The 20,368-nt window shown below is 36.6% G+C and overlaps 1 protein-coding gene across 5 annotated transcripts; it reads left to right on the top strand.

Moving 5' to 3' along the window:
- Window positions 1-543: 543 nt before the first annotated feature.
- PEX2 (peroxisomal biogenesis factor 2) lies at window positions 544-19,649 on the top strand. Of its 5 annotated transcripts, none has more exons than XM_042870141.1 (3): window positions 571-783; window positions 951-1,037; window positions 18,600-19,649. In XM_042870141.1, exon 3 carries the CDS (start codon window positions 18,621-18,623, stop codon window positions 19,533-19,535), a length of 915 nt encoding a protein of 304 aa, XP_042726075.1. In that variant the 5' UTR covers window positions 571-783; window positions 951-1,037; window positions 18,600-18,620; the 3' UTR covers window positions 19,536-19,649. The 5 variants fall into 5 exon arrangements, with proteins under 5 accessions (XP_042726079.1, XP_042726075.1, XP_042726076.1 ...); XM_042870142.1 differs by having other exon boundaries at window positions 571-805; XM_042870145.1 differs by lacking the exons at window positions 571-783; window positions 951-1,037 and adding an exon at window positions 544-564.
- The last annotated feature ends 719 nt before the right edge of the window (window positions 19,650-20,368 follow it).

The raw sequence follows: 20,368 nt of genomic DNA, 5'->3' as shown, positions 1-20,368 counted from the left end.
TGTTATCAGCGTCCCATCTGTCAACCCAGCACCACACAGCACTGGAGAAAGGCACTACTGCCTGTAGTGCTTACGGGCTGTTACCACATTTTCACTACAGTCTGCTGCATTCCTCTCCTCTCACAAGCCTGTGATCTGCCAGTAAGCGCTACATACACCCCTCAGCCTGCAGGGCCACAGCCGCAGCTCAGGTTGCTGTAAGCCCCAGGCGGCCCCGCTCCGAGGGCACCAAACAGAGGATCCAGAGCAAGCTAAGGCCGGAGCCGGTGCTCTCCGAGCACAGTACTTCCTTGTCCAGCCCGCTGAACTGTCCCCGAGGCCCAGCGGGAGAGCTCACAGCCACGCACTCGACTCCCGAAACAGCCATTTCCCCATAACAGCAGAAACTCCAATCATACACTCTACGCCTTGGCACAGGCAACGCCCCGCCTCCCGCCCTCTTCCATTGGCTCCTCAGCTTCACCCTTTGTCGCTTAATTTGCTCCCTGGCCTGTCAGTCAATTACCCCCGCGCCGCGATTGCTACCCTGGTAGCCGTTCTAACGCGTCATCTCTATGCCCGAAGGTACTTCCTGTGCGACCGCTCTAGGCACTTACCTGTGGCATCCATCGCCTATGCCGCCGCCTCTCTAGGCTGTGGGTGCTCGCTCTGTGACCCAGGCGGGGCGGGCTAGCAGGACGGGGTCCGTGGAGGCAGCCGAGTGGCGGTCCCGGCGGGGCCTCCGTCCGCGCGAGGTGCGAGGTAGAGCCGCGTAGGCCGTGCGGCCCGGGCCCCGCGGCACAGGTCAGTCGGGGCGCGGGACGAGGTGAGCGGGGCCGTGGCGGCGCAGGTCCCGCTGACCGCCTGGCTCTTGGGCCGTGCAAGCTCAGGGCCGCGGGCCTGCTGGGGTCAGCCCCAGGCCTTTCTTGTAAACGCTTTGTTTCTCGTTGTGGCCTTGCCGGGTTTTGCAGTTCCGCAAGTCCCACTGGTGTTTTTTCCCTGCTGCCCGCTGTCTGCCCAAGGAGGCTGTGAGTCTTCCAGCTAGGACGAAATGTAAGGTAAGAGAAGAGGAAGCCTTAAAACACGTTCCGTAGAGAGGACAGCACGTTGAATTTTGGCAGACATGGTTTTTCATCTGAATTGTTAATTGTCGATGTCAGTTGAAATTGCAAAACATTTATAGGAAACTTCCCTGTAGCTATGATACGACTCAGTTCAAGGCTGTTCTTTGCTGGGGGTGATAGTAAATCTTTTCCACTTTATTTTAACCCAGTCTTGTGTAGCCTACTAGTGTTTAGTTGCCAACCAATGGCTTCTCCCAAAACTAAAGCAGGTTTAGTCTGAACGGCCAAGTTATTTTGGCAGGAAGATGAATTCCAGTTCATGATAGAGTTACTGCTGTGAACCAGAGGGCTGTGTATTTCCTTCAGCCCAGATTTCTTGTATCGTCATCTGAGTGCTGGCAGGAGGGAACAGTTCACCAGGGTCAAAGGTTAAAGTATGGCCACTAATGTTGTAAAAGCTGATTCCAGTAAAATAAAATAAAACAAATACATAAATATTTTGAAAGTTAGTGAATTCTTGTCTAACTTTTTGGAGCCATTATTAATGTGCAGTTGAGCAGCAGTTCCCAATAAACTGTTAATTCTAAGACTATTACTGTTTTCATTTCTTTTCAGAGGTATTCTATCACTGCTTTCTTCTACAAATGTTTTTTCTCTGTATGTCTCGGTTTCATCTGAACAATTTTTCATCTTCTGCAGGGTGTTATCATCACTAGTTTAATGGAATGGATTAGCAGGAAAACAGCTGAGAAAGGCATCATTGCTGGGATATGAGTTAGAATAGAAAGAAACTATTGAAGGGAGTAACAGTTCACACCTCTGAATTCTCCTGTTTAAATCTGTTCATGAGCCATGAAGTCATCAATTTCAGTTATTTGATCTGGAGTGGAGTGGATAACTTCACACCTATGGGATCTATAAATGAAATCTCTAGAAGACTTCTTCCATATTTTTTTGTGAAAGTGGAATAGACCACTAAGGCACATAATGTCAAGTGTATTGGAGGGATTTGACACTTAAACTTTAGTGTCATGGAAATAGATGACTGTCATTATTAGAACACCTGCTTTGACAGCTGATGCTCTTATAGGAATACTATTTTGAATTAATAAGCCATATTATCTGCATATCCTGTTTTTGGAGAGAGTATTTCACCACTTAGATCTATACTGATGTTTGTGTATGGTGCTGTGCATGGCATATTTTGCTACAAATAGGCTAGTTCAGAATAAATCCAATTTCTGAAAAGAACTTATCCTTCCGATACGTTACCAACATATATGTTATAGTAACGCATTGAAAATAATACTTTCATTGCTGAAAGTTGTTAGAAGATCATCTATCTGTGCAAATCTATTACTAAGAAAGCATCATTGTCATTATTTGTATTTCTCATAGTGTTTTAATAGTTTGTGCATTTACACTTTAATTACTCTTTAAGCAGCTGAAGTAAGTTTTGGCCTAGAGTTTTGCCTCTAGTTCTAAATCCCTTTAGCTTCTTCTTGCCTTGGACCAAATTTATGTTTTTAATTATTGAAGTCATCCTTTCTAGAACTAAGACGAAGGAAATTAATTCCCTTTAAAACTTCAGTGTAAGTTTTAGAGTTGGCGTAACTGGATAGACAGTTTGAAATTAGACATCTCATTGAATGGCTAAATTTCTTTCACTTGTGCTACAGGTGTTTCAGAACTGCAGTAACACTGGTGAAATTAGACATTTCTAAATGAACTCATATTCTAGTCTCAAATCTGTCGTTAGAAACACTTAGAATGACACAGGCACATAAAATATCATCCTTTGAACTTACTTAAGAGAAGTTTCATCGCTCAGATAATGGACCTTCAAATGCTACGTAAATGCTTTCACCGATTAAAAGACTGTCAGGTAATGTGAATGATATACCCCATTTAATGTTGGGGGATTAATGAGGATTAAAGTAGCTATACCAAACAAGAATGTAAGGATTCAAACCCTTATTAATGAAGTAAAACTGATTCAATTTCATTGTGTAAGGAGAACAATTTATTTACATATGATTATTTATAAATGCAAATAATCGTTAATGTCTGTGTTGGCTGGTAAACTGAAATATAAGTTAGGTTCATTATTAGATTAATATGTGTAAATAAAATGGTCTGATTTGCTGGATTCACTTTCAGCTATTGAGCATTCTGAAAATTCTAAATGGAGCAAAATCAACTACTCTGGTAAAATAACTTTGATTTTTAGTGTCTAACTTTTGTTTTCATTCCAAACTGAATGTCTTTCGAGCAAGGAGAGTGTTGTTTGTGAAGCAATTTTTTGTTGTTGTTTGCTTGAGAGCTGTGTGCCTTTGTCTCCTTTTGGACAAATATATTTTTTTTCCCTCTGAGACTGGATGTCACTTCTTTTGTTATTGAAGGAAGTGACTCACAGAAAAGCTTTGATACTTACTGTGATTCAGGACGTGTAGGAAGCAAGTGTTCCTTTGATGGACTAAATAAAACTCAATTAAAACTTGCAAGCAAGTTTTAATATATTGATAATATGTAAAGACTTCCTTAGACACTGTGTAGAATGGAATGGAGAAGGTAATTTGTATACTCCTGAAGATTTTTGACACTGTTAGTAATCTGCAGTCCTCCATTTGTGGTTTTGACATCAAATGCTGTGGTGCAAGTCAAGAAAGACATTTGATCTTCTCCAGTGTTTTATCTCTTATAGTCTTTTATAGTGACAGTTCTAAAAACTGCTGCAGATCCCAGCAACTCATAGAACAATTGGGAAGGAAAGAATGAAGCAAGTTTGACTACAGAGTATCAATATCTTATGTCTATATAGCAATCAACATAGATTATGTATATATTGTGAAATCAATAAAGGTGTAGATAATTGAGGGACAAGGAATGATCTCTGAATTCAATATTAACATGTATCCTGTTGTAGTAATCTAACACATGGTATTTCAGAAGTGAAGTTGGTGGGAGAAGATGAAGAGGTGCCTAAAGGAAAACTAGTCAGCTAAACTATGGACAGATCATTCAGCAGTGTCAGACCATGATGTAAATACCTTATTACCAATGTTTTGGGTTTTTTTGTCTGTGTTGGTTTTAATGGCCTGCATTTTTCTGGCGTTGCTTTTTTTTTCTTTTTAAATTCCATAGCCCTGCATTTGCAGTTTCTATGATTATTTACTGAGATCAGAAATAAAGATCTTAAATCTGTCAAACCCTGGTAAACTTAAGGCGTAAATGCAGCTTCATTAAATTAGCTTGTAAACATGATTTCCTCTAATATCAATAAAGAAACAGACAAACATGAATAATAACAGAAAGAAATGTTCTTCAAATATTATGAACTTGTTCTGTATTAACTCCGTAATTGAAGAGTAAGATGTATTCTGTGACATTATCTTTAGCATGTGATTTCTAAAAGTTGTTTGATATTTAGTGATTTTTGGAGAAATGTTTTCTTTAGTCTTTGTGTCTTTGATTGAGATTCTGTGGATAATACATTTCTAGTGAGGAATGGAAACTATTTTCAGACATGTTAAAGTCAATAAGGTGATCAGGAGTAGTCAGCATAGATTCTCTAAGGGGAACAGAGTTATGCATGACAAACCTGATAACTTCCTATGATAAGTTTCTAAGAGAAAGACAGAAGAAGAACACCAGTTACAGTCTGTCTGGACTTCAGTATGATTTCTGATGCTGTCTCCCACAATGCCATCATTGAAAATCTCTTTATATGTGGGCTTGTTGAGCAGACAGGGAGGTGGACTGAAAACAGGCAGAACATCCAGGCTAAGAGGATGGTGAGCAGTGGTGCAAAGTCTGATAAGCAGTTAGAAGGTAACTAGGAGCGTACCGTTGGGTTTAATACTATGTTTTCTCCTATTTAACATTTTCATGTTAAAGTGGTCAAGGTTTTGCATCTTTTCAGTCTCCTCAACACTGGTAAGGCCAGATCTGGAGTGTTCTGTCTCCTTGGCTCCTCAGTAGAAGAAAGATGGGGGAGTTCCTGAGGGTTCAGTGGAGGGAATTCAGTTAAGGGACTGGATCATTTCACATACAAGGAAAGGTTGAGAGAGCTAGGACTTGTAAACCTGGAGGGGAAAAGGTTTAGGATGAAACTCATGGGTGCGTATGTGTACCTGCGGTGCAGATGCAAAGAGAGCAGAGCCAGGCTCTTCTCAGTGGTGCCCCTGGACAGGACAAGAGGCAGTGGGCACAAGCTGCAGCAGGGAAATTTCTCTCTGAACTTGAGGGAGGCACTTGAGTACTGTGTGGTTGATGGAGCACTGGTGCAGATTGCCCAGAATTGCTGTGGAATTCTCTTCTTTGGAGATATTCAAAAGCTGAATGAAAAAGGTCCTGGGCATCCTGCTCTAGATGTCCCTGTTGTGTTGGACATTGTAAGTTTGAAATAAACACATTGATCCCTTTCTACTTTCCCCTATTATCACACGTATTTTCTTTAAATAAATTTAAAAAAAAAATAAAAATAAAAATAAAAGCAATTCAGAGTTTTTGTGTTGTTAGCTGCGGTAAATACACAAACAGTATTTGTCAAGCCACTTGTGGAATTTTGCAGAATTAATTTAAGAAATTCAGAGGGGGAAGTCACTTTTTAATTACTTCAAAATAACAGATAAAAAACCTCCTTTCCCATGGGCCTCAAAAGAGGCACATTTTTCCTTAGATCACTCAACTCCATCCTGTAGGTGCGAAGTGTACGTTGTTCCTACACATTATGTGCTTAGTTCTTTACAAAAGCACTTATATATGTATGTAATTAGCTGATGTTTGTTTGGCCAATTAAAATCAGTCTTAAGAAAATTTTAATGTGTATTTCCCCTAACAGTGATTGTTTTCTAAATGTGAACTTTCCAGGCACAGCTTCTGAGTTCACAAATTCTTTTAGAACATAGCAAGAGTGGCTTCACATCTATTGTGTTTATATCTCAGTCTGCCTGGGAAAAACCTGTCTAAAAATGTGCTCTCTCTGCCACTGCTTATCTTGACAGTCTCAGTGTCTGCTAATATTGGCTGTGGAGTTGGGAAAGGAATAATCCAAGTCCAAATTTTAAGAAAACTTGAAAAATACTTTCAAAGATAATATTATTTAAAACCAGCGTTATTAATTCTATCAGCAGAGGAGTAGACAGGAGATATCACGGTAGGGGGCTGGCATAGAGAAAGGGACTTTTCCTGGAAAGGAAATTAACAGCCAGCCATGACTCTGTGGGGCATTACTAAAGTATGAATGGGAATCCATGCTAGAATTGCAGAAAGACTGCAGAATGTCAGAGGTGATTGCATAGTAAGGAAGTTGCTATCCTTCCAAACTCATAATATGTGTGTGCAGCCCTACTAGTGGATTCTGAAATGCTAATGAAGTTACAGGATTGAAGAGTGTGTGGTGAAAGCATATCAGTCTTCTCACTTGTGCTTAAAGTTACTGCAATTACTAGGTAATAAAACTGTCAAGATTTGGGGACAGTGAGCACTTCTAATGTTCCCAACATCTGTATTAGTCATTGTGTATGCCAAACATTTCAAACTGCAGTCATATCAGAGAGGTAAGAGTTGGGAGGAATTGTGTAGTATTCCTTATGTAGAGTAGCCTCTCACCTGCAAGCCTGCATGAGTACAACACTGGATGCTGTGCTCACCTGTTTGTGTACAAATGTGGAGAAAAATTGAAACAGGTTTGTTTTCTGCTACTTTAACATACTATAACAATTCAACATGTTCAAGTTCAGAATGTTGGTGCTAGTCTATTAGAAAAGGTGGCAATACCTAGTTGAATGAAGATGGGGCAGAAGATTAGCTTTTAGAAGAGCTTTATTACAGCTTAAAAAAATGATGCACAATTGTCAGATAAAATGCTGTTCTTTGTCCTTCCTAATTAATAGTTCTTGATTATAGCTAGATCCAATTAATCGTGTTGTGCTATAGAAGACTAAAACTTACAAGTAACAGTGTACTGACTTATCTTTCTATTAATGAAGGACCTTGGCTTTAACATAGTGTAAATATGTTATGGTTTAGTTTTATATGCAGTAATCATTTTAGTACAGATGTGGACAAAGGTTAATTATGAGTTAACTACACATTACTGATTTTGCCATCTCATCTAGTACACGTTTCCAGGAAAAGGTTGAAAGACAACCTTTTTTGCTGTGCAGTATGTGGATTGACATTGCTACACTTTCATACCACTAAATATTCATAACGGTGCAGTTTGATTGCATATGTACATAAAAAGCAAGGAAAATGAAATAAAATTGGAGCAGTGACTGTGTATGCAAAAAATGAGGCTAAAGTATGTTTCATGCAAAAATTCAGGGCTCTGTTGCCTGTATTAAATTGTATCTCAGTATGTAGAACAGGCATTGTTTTTGAATCGCTTCTGTATATCTTCTCAGTCTTCATCTAGCATTTCCAGAACTGTTTGGTGATCCATCCATACAGATCAGAGAGGTAGAAGCAGAACAGAAACACAGCAGATCTGTGAAATAGGAATTTAAGCTAGGTAACACTTTTTTTTCTTTTTTTTTTTTTTAATAGTATCAAATGGAGGAAAGGCAAGTAGGCTGTAAAAAAGATGCATAAAATTGGCATTGGCACTGTGCATGACAAATTAGACTATGTGAGATCTAGAGCCTTTACAATAGTGAGAAAGAAATAGTACATAATTCAGTACACATAAGGTCTGCTTTTCAGGGAAGTAACAGTAACCAGCACATAAAGAGTTATGGTCATAATTGTCCACAGTGTACTAACAACCATTTGTCCATATTCTCTGAACCATTCTGAAAAGGAGCTGCATACCTTTGCTACAGTGATTTGTTTTACCTATGTAACACAAAGTATGGCACATCTACAAATCCATCCTTTTCACTTTTATACATGCAGTACATTAGAGACTTTCATTTATCTGTCCTTATAACAGAACCTGGTATTCTCATCATAAACAAAATCTCTTAAAACACAAGGATCTCCCTGTCGTCTGCTGATGTGATCATCAGTGACTGAGAATTACTTTTGTAACTTAAGGGATTCTTTGCAATAATAATTTTTGATACTGGTTTAGTCAGAGATGTTGCACTTTCATTACATGGGGCTGTTCCTTTCTAGTTAACCATCATAGCTGCAGCTCTGTCAAATGCTACAACTGAACCCTCCATGATTTTGATTTATCAGCAGTAAATACAAGGTATGTTTCCAGACAATTATTGTTACCTGCTGGTATTTCAGAAGAAAGAGCATCGATAATGCATAATGGGTATATATACTGGCTCTCCACCTTACTGCTCAAGGTCTTGTTTTGTTTGGGTTTTTTTTGAAGCTTTTTTTTTTTAAAGCCTCCACTTGTCATGAAGCTTATTGTGTCAAGCTTTTGAGTTTTGTTTAATCATCAAATTAATTGAAAGCAGCAGCAGATAGCTTCAATTTAGTACAGCGGGAAATGGGAATTTATACATGGAACCGATACTTCCATGTATAGATGAGTTTGCAATTTGACATACTAAGGACAAGGATGACAAAGAAGAGGAAATCAGATAGGGGAAGTAGAGAAAATGGGATATGAGGTAAAGAATAGGAACAGGGTATATGAGTTGTTACATGCTTGTCTTCTTTTTTATTCTATTAAATTAAAAATAGGGCCATATACAGAAAGTTGGAAAGATTATGTTATTTGTGCTCATTATGTTTCAGGAAGTGCAAATGTACTGTGAACTTATATTCCCTTAAATGCAACATCACAGACTTCACAAGGTAATAGCTTAAATATTAGTTGTGCGGTAATTAGAAACTCTGATTTAGTTTGATTTAGTTCTTTGCATTTAAGATATTTTGAGAGTGCTTGACTGATCAAAGATTTTTCTCAAGTCCATGGAAGCTCTTAGCATTCAACATGTCTTAACACTGGCCAATATATTCTCGGTTGCTAGCATTCATTGAGAGAATGTGTTGCATTGATACAACATTTTCAGTTTCCATCAAACACTGACAGAAATGACTGTTATACAGCTTGTAGAAGTGCAGCACTTCCCTACTGCTCTTCATTACTGTTGTGTCAATTCTAGCTCTTCTGAACTGGTTCTGATTTTGTAACTTGAAGCCTTAATATTTTGGCTCTGTCAGGTTGTTTATGGAAAGATCAGTCAATGAGCTATCGTTATGTTTTCTTGCCGTCTCCAGGCATTCATCAGTTGTTAATTTCTTGTATTCCATTTTATGAAAACTGAATTTACTGAGTTAAAATTAGAATGGCAACCTGCAATTTGAATGTACTTTTGTCTTGTGCTCAGTCTTCTGACACTAAATGTTAATGTTGTGGTTTAATGCTGGTAGGCACCACACATACTCTCATCCCCCTTCCTCAGCATGACTGGGACAAGGGAAGAAAATAAGTAGGATGAAAACTTGAATTCTTCACATAAAAGTAGCTTAATACACATAGTATTTAAGAAGGAAAAAAAAAATAAATGGCCATGCATGGATTCAGAAGGGCAAAAGTGTTCTTGACTTCCCGTCACAAGCAAAGTTCACTCATATTCTGGGAAGCAGAGTCTCACGGTGTATAGCAGTTGCTTCAGAACGCCTTTGTAATGAATGTCTTCCTTTCTTCTTCTATGTGGCCTCCCCCCCGACTTCTACTTTTGGGCATGATGTCAGTACAGTATTGGGTTGTTCTTTTGGTCAGTCAAGTGGCTGCATCCCCTCCCAGCCTCTTGCCCACCCGCTGTCTACTTTGTGGGATATTGGACAAATAGTCGATGCTGTGCCAATGCTGTGCCAATGCTGCTCAACAAAACCAAAGCATTGGTCACTAGTAGCTTGCTGAAACTCCTTAGTTTAAAAAAAAAAAAAAAAAAAAAAAAAAAAAAAAAAAACAAAAAACCTCCTCCGTGGGATTCATTCAGACTTTACTCATAAAAGTAGTACTCATAAAAATAAATAATTGCATTGTATAGTTGACTTTTCAATTAGCATTAGTAGTTATTCCAAATAATCAGTTTGTTCTTCACAAAATGATAACTATTTAGCTGAAGTACATAGAAATCCAAACGATACTGTAAATCAATCTCTTATAAGGTTGTTTGAAGTACTGATATGGTATGGTACTGATATGAACTTTGTTCTGAGGATACTTCTCTCTACATTTGGGGAGAGAAAGAAATGAGAATTAATGATAAAACATGAGATTATGAGCAACTGAGGTCTAGGTTTTCTGTTTTATTATGAGAGCTTATGTTAAGGAACATTTTGTAAGGAAATGCATACATATAGTTTGATTTCTCATTTTAATCTAAAGTTTATTGATTTCAGGCTGACATCTAAACCATCCTCTGCTATTCACACAATGTCAGAGATGTTCCATTTGGCACTTAGAGTTAAAAAAAATTTTTTTAGAACACTGGAGAAGTTAGTAAATGAGCATCTATTTTAGGTTCATCTCTTACATAAAAGGAATAATTGCTTGCAAATGGAAAAGTAGAAGGAATTTTCTGTGGAAGTGACTATAAAATGTTAGATTCACTATGAGAAGCTTAGGGGAAAAAAGTCTCAGCAATTGCAGAGCTCTTTATGGCAATCTTTGGACTCTAGAATAAGGCTGTCAAGGCTAATAAGTCTGTTAAAGTGCATATCTCATCTTTTCTTAATGTTGAGATAGTATTTCAGTTTATAAACCAAAATAAATGTTAACGAGATGTTATGTAATAGAAATTTTTTTAGTGGCCTGGAAATCAAAGATTTGTGTGAGCAAAATTAATGCTACGTGATTAGGGATGTATGTAAAGAAATAGCATAAGAATGTAAAAGTAAGAATAAAATAAATGAGAAAATAAGTGTTTAATTATTAAGCACTAGGAAAAGAATCAATTAAAGGGTTCAACAAGTCTTAAGAAAAGCCATGGAGAGATAAGTGCATTACTTTGGTCTGTGACTTGATAAGAAATTAGACCAAATAACAGATTTCTGAAGTTACATATTGTGGCCAGCTGCTCCATAAAGTTAGTTCTAGACAGGAAGTAAGAGTGGAACGAAAGTATAGGAAGGGTGGTGTACAGAGTGTTAATATAGATGTGCTCAGGTGCTAAATCTTAATAAAATTCATCATAGTATGATTGAGGAATTAAGCACTCCTGTTTTTATTTATTTATTTAATGTCCCAGAGGGTGAAAATAGCCTGTAAAGTGACAGAGATTGTCTTTTGTTTCTCTATTCTTTTATGATGGGAGTTACTGAAGCTGTTAGTTTCAATTCCAAATTAAGATTCAGGAACAGATATATTAGCAACTAATTTGTATCTGAAAGTACTCAGAAGAGAAACTGCAAAACAACCAGTATGGTTTTGACATGACCTATTGGTGAGGAATCTCAGTCTTCATCACATAGGAAGGATGACAAACTTAGTAAGGGAAAAACTTGTAGGTACAATAGTGCTTGCTTTCAATTTTATTTTTTATTTTTTTTACTCACGTAAGCAAACTGGGGAAGCATTAGGTGGTGATATTATCAGCATCAAGTTGGAAAATTGCCTTTACAGGGTAATTATCTATCCTGTCAAGATGAAAAGGCATTAATGAGATGGATGATTGAAGAGAACACATACTTACAAAAGAAACTTATGTTACAAAGTTGGAGAGGGATTGAAAGTTTTGCGGGTTTTTTTGTGTTTTTTTTTCTTTGAACATAAGGTCTAAATCCAAAATACTCTTGGTGAATTGGGAAAAATCACTGAAGTCAATGAGATGAAATGCAATGCAGGCAAGTTTGAAGCACTGCATATAAAAGGAAAACTCAGATACATGAATATAAATCAGGAAATAATTAGTGAAATGACAGAAAAGGATCTGAAGATACCGCAGACCTGAATTTACATACGAGCTAAGCTGCTGGGGGAAAAAAATATATATTGTGGAGGATAATACCACACGTTGTAGGAAATAGAATATTGTCTAGTTTGGCAAGTCATGTATGTAGTTGGTCCTCTCACCACTTTTTCCTGTTGAGAGAATGCAGGCAAACTGGAAGTTATTCTCCATCATTGTTATGCTTTTCTTCTGTGAAATGAAAACCATCTTTATTTTTAATAAGAATAATTTATGTTGAATTTGAGAAAAAAAATATCACCCTAATAGTGATAATATAAATTACTAGAACAAGCAAGAGAAGTTCTGAATTGTGCTTTCTTTGTAGTTAAACATCTGTCTAAGGTATTCATGACTCCCCATCTTTGCAGAGTTAGAATTAGATAGTTTTTTTCTGATCCCATTCATCTCTTCATGAGTACAGTAATCGGACTTCATGCTTTGGTTGGACATAAGAGAGTATGTAACATAATTAAATAACTCATTGAGGTGCTGTTTCTTTAATGCTAAATACTGTTTTAAGTTACAGCAGAAAGGAACAAAGTTGAGTTTTGACTTAATGAAATGTATTTTTATTTTGCCTCCATAAAAGTGCTTTCTTAAATCATACTTTAAAAAGTACTGTGACACCTATGCATATAATGTGTCTGTCCTTTAATTTTTATGCTAGAAAAATGGGGAATGAGATTCCACCAGCAGTGAGACAGTACGTACCCTTTGATTACTCATCCATAGTGGAATAGCCCTATGGGGAAAAAAATGGCACTCTAGAGATTACTTGGATTTGTATGTTTCTGCAGGCAAAGTTTACAGACCTGTAAATTTAAATGTAGAATTTTTTGTAGGCATAATACGTTGACAAATATGCCTGCTGGTAATACATCTCATACTGATAGTCTCAGAACAAGTCAATAATAATGCTTGTATTGATAGCAGCAATGCAGGGGATGTTACTTGATATTATAGCTAAAATCCATGTTATCTCTTTAATCATAATTACATTAATATTGGCAAGCTGTTGACAATACTCACATTACTATTGATAGATTTCTGTCAATAACATGTTACCAAATAAAATATATTCATTCGTAATTTGTACAATGCTCGATAACAGCATTAATGTATACCAGGAAAAATTCTTGTTTCCTTGGTGATGTACAATTTTTTGCAGATGTTTTACAGAGTGTTGTGCTGTTCAAGTGGGATTGTTTACACACAAAACATAGGTTATTTAAGAAAGAAAAGTTCATATTACTTTTTTTTTTCAGAGGGGTCAGTGGGGGTTCAAACTTTTAGTTCTATTAAACATTACCTGTGGATGGTATAAAATCAAGAGGGAAGGTTTTAAGTAGTAATCTTTAGTGCTTTGTCTTAAGAATTAATTAACAAATTAATCAGTCACAGGCCTGGTTTGTTTGTTTGGGTTTTTTTTGTCTTCGCCTAATTTTTGGTTGTTAAATTCTAATCATATTAGTTATGTGTGATGGCATTATGAACTGAGCATTGATATTTGTCTCTAGTTATTGAATCTACAGTTCTGAATTTCTAAGTTGCAAATAATTTAAAAATAGAGTAAATAATAAAAACACTAAATCCTGACAAACAGGATTGCACAGGAGGAAAACTAGCATCCTTTTGGTGGTCTGTTAAGCTCAGCACAATATGGAGTTTAAATAAAACGATCTGATGCTTACAGTGCGTGTTTCTGGTATTATGTTTTAGAACAGAGGACAGATTTCTCATTTATTCATATGGACCAGAATTTGTGAAATCAATACAAAATGAAAAATCTAATAGAATTTTGAGAGGAAGTAAAAAATGAAACTTTTTTTAGTTATTTTATAATTATCATCACTTAAAGAAATGGACGTCATAGATACCGAATAGAATGAAAATTCCCTAGAAAATAGGGAAAAAGACAGAATTCATGCGTCTTCTCTGAAATAAATAGTTTATGGTATCCAAATCAGTAGGGCTTTTTGAAAATATTTTTCATAGGAGAATACGGATTTTAAATTTTCCCTTTAAATGTTTGTGTTTTTGAAGTAAATAGGTAATGTGTCTCAGGTGGAAAATCTTCCATATCGGTGCAGTAAAATCTTAAATCAGTTCAGAAGCAAGTATAGTCTACAGCACAGTACTTCAGCATGTATGTAACAGTAAGTATTCTAAAATGGGTTATGTGTTAAAGCCATATGGATATAATCTTTAAGTAACTCACAGGGTCTTGTTAACAGCCATGGTCTATGGCAAACTTGTTATGCTTAGCAGCAATCAGAAAGACTGGGAATTATGTCTAATTGTATTGCCTACATTAAGAATTCGTGTCTACCTGTTGATCAGAAAGTAAGTTTTCTGCATATAGTAAGATAAGCATAACTTAAAGCATTTTAAAAGATTTTATTTTATTTTTTATTTCCTGCTTGTGTTTCTGCTTGTCAGCCTTCCTTCTTCATAGTTTGCATAAAAGTGACTTGTAGTTGAATAAAAATGCTAGTTGGTAATTCAGGAGCATTAAATGTAACATAAGTAGTATATATACTACTGCTTCTAATTTTAGGAAAGGAGGCTTGTTGGATTTGGGAAAAATTTGAAGATTGACAAACAGTAGTTAGATCTTTGGTTCAAAGGAGGCTTCAATTTTCTGTAAACAGAATCTACTCCCACTCTAACAGTTAAGCTCATTGAAGTTATTTCCTTCTATAAAATGTCAGGGACATTAATAGGTATGCTGTTCTGAAACTAATGCCTTCTATATGTTTCCATGGAAACTACAACAGATACAGTGAGCACAATAAGAGTGTGTGATTGACCAAATTCTCAGCTACAGTACCCTGTCTTTCAAAACAGTCACCATTGTTTTCTGTACATTTTCACCAGTGGTGAACAAGAGCCTGCATGCAGCACTCAGAAACATCTGCACCAGCAGGGATTGACCCACTGTCACCACTGCTGAAATGCACTACCCGCCAGCTCACAGGGCTCACACACACTGTTTGGTCTCCAGAAACATTCAGCAAGTGTCAGTAAATGTCAATGGGTACCATTTTTTCCACACGAAGGAATTCAGTTACACAGCTTTCCTTCATATGGACTTCCATGTCAGATGCCACTTTGTCAAATGTCTGTCTGCTGCCATCTGTCACATGGCAACAACATCTGAAGGAATATCGGTGAGAAGATTCATCCTCAACTGGCATACCACCAACACCTGCCTCTGATGTCACTGGCCAACACAGTAAAAGGAGATACATTACTTCTGGAGCATCCCTCCTACATTTACAGAGAGAATCACAATGCAATCAGTGGCATGTAGCCCAAACATGGGCTGCATAAGGGGTAACAAAATATTACAGAGGGGAGGGTACAGTGCAGTGATAACTGCCTCTTGCACCCATCCCACATGCTCACTTGAATAGATAGATACCCATGTGCATTACATGTTATGTGCACTTGTGCCACTTGGTGAGTACAATATAGTGATTACAGACAGTAATATTTTAAACTGTCTTTGCCCGTTTAAACATTGTCTTGTGACATATGCAGTCTAGAAGAAATATGCTGAATAGTCATGCTTTTCAGTATTTTATTGTATTTTCAGTATTTTCAGTATCTTTAAAAGCTCACAAAGCATAAAATAATTTGTGATGTTTTTAATTAGTTTTGTGATATATATTTGATTAGTGTTTCGCAAAAGCAAGATCAGATATTCCACAAGTTTAATGTTTTTTGTTGCTCTCATCTTTTAATAAAAAAATAAAAAATAAAAGACAAAGTAAATTTTGTTACTTATTATATACATTAACTATATTTTATATGTGGCCCAAGACAATTCCTCTTCACTCAGCACAGCCCATGCAAGCCAAAAGGTTGGACACTATGGTCTAGACAAACTGTTCTGGTACTTAACTCCTCTCATGAAGACGTTTTTTTCCTTATGTCTGGTAAGAATTTCTCATATTGCAAGACATGACCAATTGCCTCTTTTTCTTTCATTGTGCATCTCTCAGAAAGGTTTGACTTAATCTTCTCTGTAACCTTTAGATAGTGAAAGATAACAATTAAATTGCTTTTTAACTACTTTATCTTCAAGTTAAACAATCTGAGTTCTTTCAGGCTCTCCTCATATATCATGTATTGGGGATCCCCAGTTATATTAGTGTCTAAACTCTTTCCAGTTTGTTGACATTTCTCTTTTACTTGTGATAGAAAGGAGGCAAAACTGGATGCCAGTGTAAAGCCAGCAATGCCAAACAGAGGGGAATAAGCACATCCTTCAGTCAGTCTGCAGTCACCAGGCATTACTGTTGTGAGGGTACACTGGTGATTGTTTTCAGCTTGCTCCCTACCAGGATTCGGGGGTCCTTTTTTTCCTCAAAGCAGCCATCCCATCGATCTGCCTCTGGACTATAGTCATACGTAGGTTTTCATGTGTCTTTTGTGATCTGTTGTGCTCCTATGTGTTTAGCATGTTTTCCTTGAACTTCAGGAGGTTCCTGTTAAGTTATACTGTGCTTACTCAGGTTTCTTTGAATAATCTTGCCACACAAATGGAAAAAAAATCTGCTGTTAGGCTACTTATTTATATTTAATCTACAAAAGAAGTACTCATAGCACTTGGAGTAGTGGCAGACAACTGGAAAAAATGAGCTGATAGCAAATAGTTTTAGTGAATAATCTGTGGGCATAGGAGTTGTTTGATGAGATGGCTATTTTGAGTCCATGTAAGGTTTTGGAGGGGGTTTATATGTGTTGGAAACTGTGTAGAAAGAGAATGAGAGAATAGCTGAAATGGTTAGATGAGAATGAAGTGAATAGGGGGGACTGAGGTAGAAGAAGTGAAGAAGGTGTTAGATTTTAGGGGTTGCAAATAAATACCATGGGACTGAAGGGATAGGTTCTAGAGCAGATGGTCAGAGACTAGGGTTCCTAAAATGGTAGTGAGGTAAGAAATAGAGGGTAATAGGGTTTGTAGTCACTGTGGTTGGACTCACTGAAGAGTTACGACATGGTACAGTGGGGACTGAATTGTTCTCATGACTGCAAAGTGAAGGAGGTAAGTTATTGTGATACTGAATAGCGCTTTCCAAACAAACATCCTATGCATCAGGGCTTATTACAGAAAGGACAGATGTGTGACTCAGGCTTGGCATACTTTTAAATGGTAGCATGTCAAGGAGGTTGATAGCACAGGGCGGGTGGCCTTATGCTAACTTCAGTCATATTTTGCTTGATAATGAGGATGGAAGGATTTGGAGAAATCAAGTGGGCTATCCCATGCTCTACCCAAGTATCCAGTCATAGTTAATTGGAAACCACTGTTGTACTGCATACATTAAGAAAAAAAAATTGTGTTTCCTGTGATCTTTGCACAGAATTTTCCTTAAGAACATTACCAGTTGTAGGTCATATTTCTATAGGTGTAGAGAAAAAAAAAAATAATGCAAAAAGTGTTTTATACTGGGTTTTAAAACCTTTGGTGTACTGTCTGGGGACAAGATTAATGGTTTGGGGGACTTTTTTATATTCTTAGTATCATTCGCAGCCTTTCGTATATGGAATCTATACAGCATCAGTTATTCAAATTATTGTTATAGCAGGTTTTCCTCTTACAAATAGAAATTGAAGCATCTTCTTTTGTACTTTTTTCAGAAGATTGTTGTCTATCTGCTATACAAAGAATCTCCTTTAGAAGCTGAAATACACTGCACGCTACCTGAAATATGCCCCTTCTCCTAAACCCTATTTATGTAGACAAAAGAAAAAAAAAAAAATCAGTTACTTTGCAGTTTTGTATTATGGAGTTGTTAACTACATTTTAGTCTTGCAATTTATTATATTTGTCCGTAATGCTTGAATAATACCAGTATACATTTGTTGAAGTTGCCAGGAAACTTATTATCCAACCATTAGCACAATTCTGTACCTATCAAAGATTCTCAGAAATATATGCTAGCTTCTGTATTATATTGTATGTTAATTTGTGGTTGAATACTGAGTATTTTTTTAATTTTATGTAATGAACAAAACAAATCACTGCCTTTATTTAGCAAATTTTATCATTTCTGTCTTCCACCCTTATTTTTTGTACGTACAAAATGTATGTCTGTACATTTTTTAATATTTCTATTTTTTAATAGAAAATATATTTAAAAATTTCTATATCTAAGATTTTACTTTAAGCTGCAACTACTGAAGTATTTGTGGACCAATATTATCTATCTAACCCTCTGTTCCTTCCTACATAGATTTTAATCTGTATGCAAATTTTCCCTGTTTTTCCATTAAACATCTTACAGTTTTACTTTTTTTCTGTTTTAAGGCCCATGTGAGTATTTAAGCACATAACTTCTTTACTTTTTTTTTCAGTTTACAGCAGTGAAATGTTAAATTTGTAATGTTTTGTGAAAATCAAGAGGAGATTACACAGTTCTCTATAACCAAATAAAAATATTACTGCCAATGAGAAATAGTCTCAATGTAAGTTCTTTTAAGAGGCAAGTGTATGCTATTTGTATGAATCTTGCTGAAAAGACTCATAGTAGTTCCTGATATTATATTAATAACTCAGGAGGCATTTTTGTTATTTCATGTTTACTCCTGATTTGTTAAAAACTTTGTTAGCTCTAACAAGAACAGAAATAGGAAATGCTATGTTATACTAAAATGTATTTGTGTTTATTCCTAGAAAGTATTTTTTTGAGAAGAAATGGCACCCAGCATTGAAAATGAAAAGAGTGTGAATCCTGTGCTCAGAATAAGTCAACTTGATGCTCTTGAACTAAACAAAGCTCTGGAACAACTAGTGTGGTCCCAGTTTACCAGCTGTTTTCATGGATTTAAACCAGGGGTGTTGGCTCATATTGAACCAGAAGTTAAAGCATTTCTGTGGCTTTTACTGTGGAGATTCACCATCTATTCTAAGAATGCAACTGTGGGACAGGCTATTTTGAATATTCAGTACAAGAATAACTTATCTCAGACAGAGAAATACCAACCTCTGAGCAAACACCAGAAGTTATGGTATCTTATTTTCACTGTTGGTGGAAGATGGCTGGAGGAAAGATGTTATGATTTCTTTAGCAATCGCCAACTGCAATCTGTCAGCAAAATCAAGCAATATATTAATTTTGGAGCTGGACTTCTTAAAATTTGTGGACTTGTAAATTTTCTGATTTTTCTTCAGAAAGGAACATTTGCAACACTTACTGAACGCATTCTAGGAATTAAATCAGTTTTTTGCAAGCCACAGAATGTTCGTCAGGTAGGATTTGAATACATGAACAGGGAGCTGTTGTGGCATGGCTTTGCTGAATTTCTGATCTACTTGCTACCACTTATTAATGTACAGAAACTGAAACTCAAAATTTGTTCTTGGTGTTTGCCTATTGCCAATCTTTCTAATAGTGAAAAAACATTAGCAGCTCACTACAAGGTGTGTTCGCTGTGTGGGGAATGGCCTACCATGCCACATACCATAGGCTGTTCACATGTGTTTTGTTACTATTGTATTAAAAGTAACTATTTACTTGATATGTATTTTACCTGTCCTAAGTGTGGCTCAGAGGTACACAGTCTTCAGCCACTGAAATATAAAATTGAGATGACAGAATTACATATCTAATGAGGATGTTGTTCTGTTCTTGTACTGCATATGAAATATATTAAAGATGAATGGAAAAGAATCAGAAATTACTGTAATCAGACAGCTTGAAAGACAGCTTTGGAAATTCTTTAAGCCTTTTCTGGTGTTATTTTTTTTTACTGAGTAACAGTGCCAACTTGCATCTCTGAAGAAAGGGAAACAAACAAGTTTGCAGGTTCTTCTACTCTCTCAGACTACTTGTTCCCATTTTGGTATGGGATCTATGTTGTCTTCTTAGATCATGGTCTGGCAATCTACCGCTTCCTAAGTTTATACTGTATTCTTCCCTCAAGGGTAGATGAGAAGATACTCGATTCACTTGGTGGATTTTCTCAGCATTGTTTTAAAAGTTTCTGCTATTGCCAACGTAGCTATATGGATTTTGTGCAGAGGTCATCCTAGTCACACCTAAAGAATAGTTTTAACTTTGAATATTTAAAATTTGAATTTACAGTATAATGCACCACTGATAAAGAGCAAGGTATAAGATGAAGTTTTACATCAAATGATTGTTAATAGCTTTTATCGCATTCAGTCACCATGACAAGGCATTTTCTTTTTGTAACTTGTAATTGCTTTCTTATAAATAGATCATTAGCTTCAAGTGATCCATTTGTCAACAGACAAAACATTAACTTGTGCCCACAAGGGATAAAACCATCTCCCTCCTGATCAAAGTGCTTCTTCATGAAGTAACCCACTTTCTCACCTATACGTATGCCTTTGATCTTCAGTGATTCACATGTGACCACACCCTGCTTTTCCTTTCAAGCTGAGGGATCCAGTCCATCACCTATTGGAACGTGGAAGCT

The sequence above is a fragment of the Lagopus leucura genome, unplaced genomic scaffold (assembly GCF_019238085.1).
Source record: "Lagopus leucura isolate 7727_CA_CO unplaced genomic scaffold, USGS_WTPT01 Super-Scaffold_100002, whole genome shotgun sequence".
NCBI lineage: Eukaryota > Metazoa > Chordata > Aves > Galliformes > Phasianidae > Lagopus > Lagopus leucura.
Note: the sequence above shows the minus strand (reverse complement) of the source record. Positions and strands in the feature narration are given on the sequence as shown.

Coding starts and splice junctions, on each gene's coding strand:
- PEX2 (XM_042870145.1), top strand. CDS start 18,621: ATGGCACCCAGCATTGAAAATGAAAAGAGTGTGAATCCTGTGCTCAGA.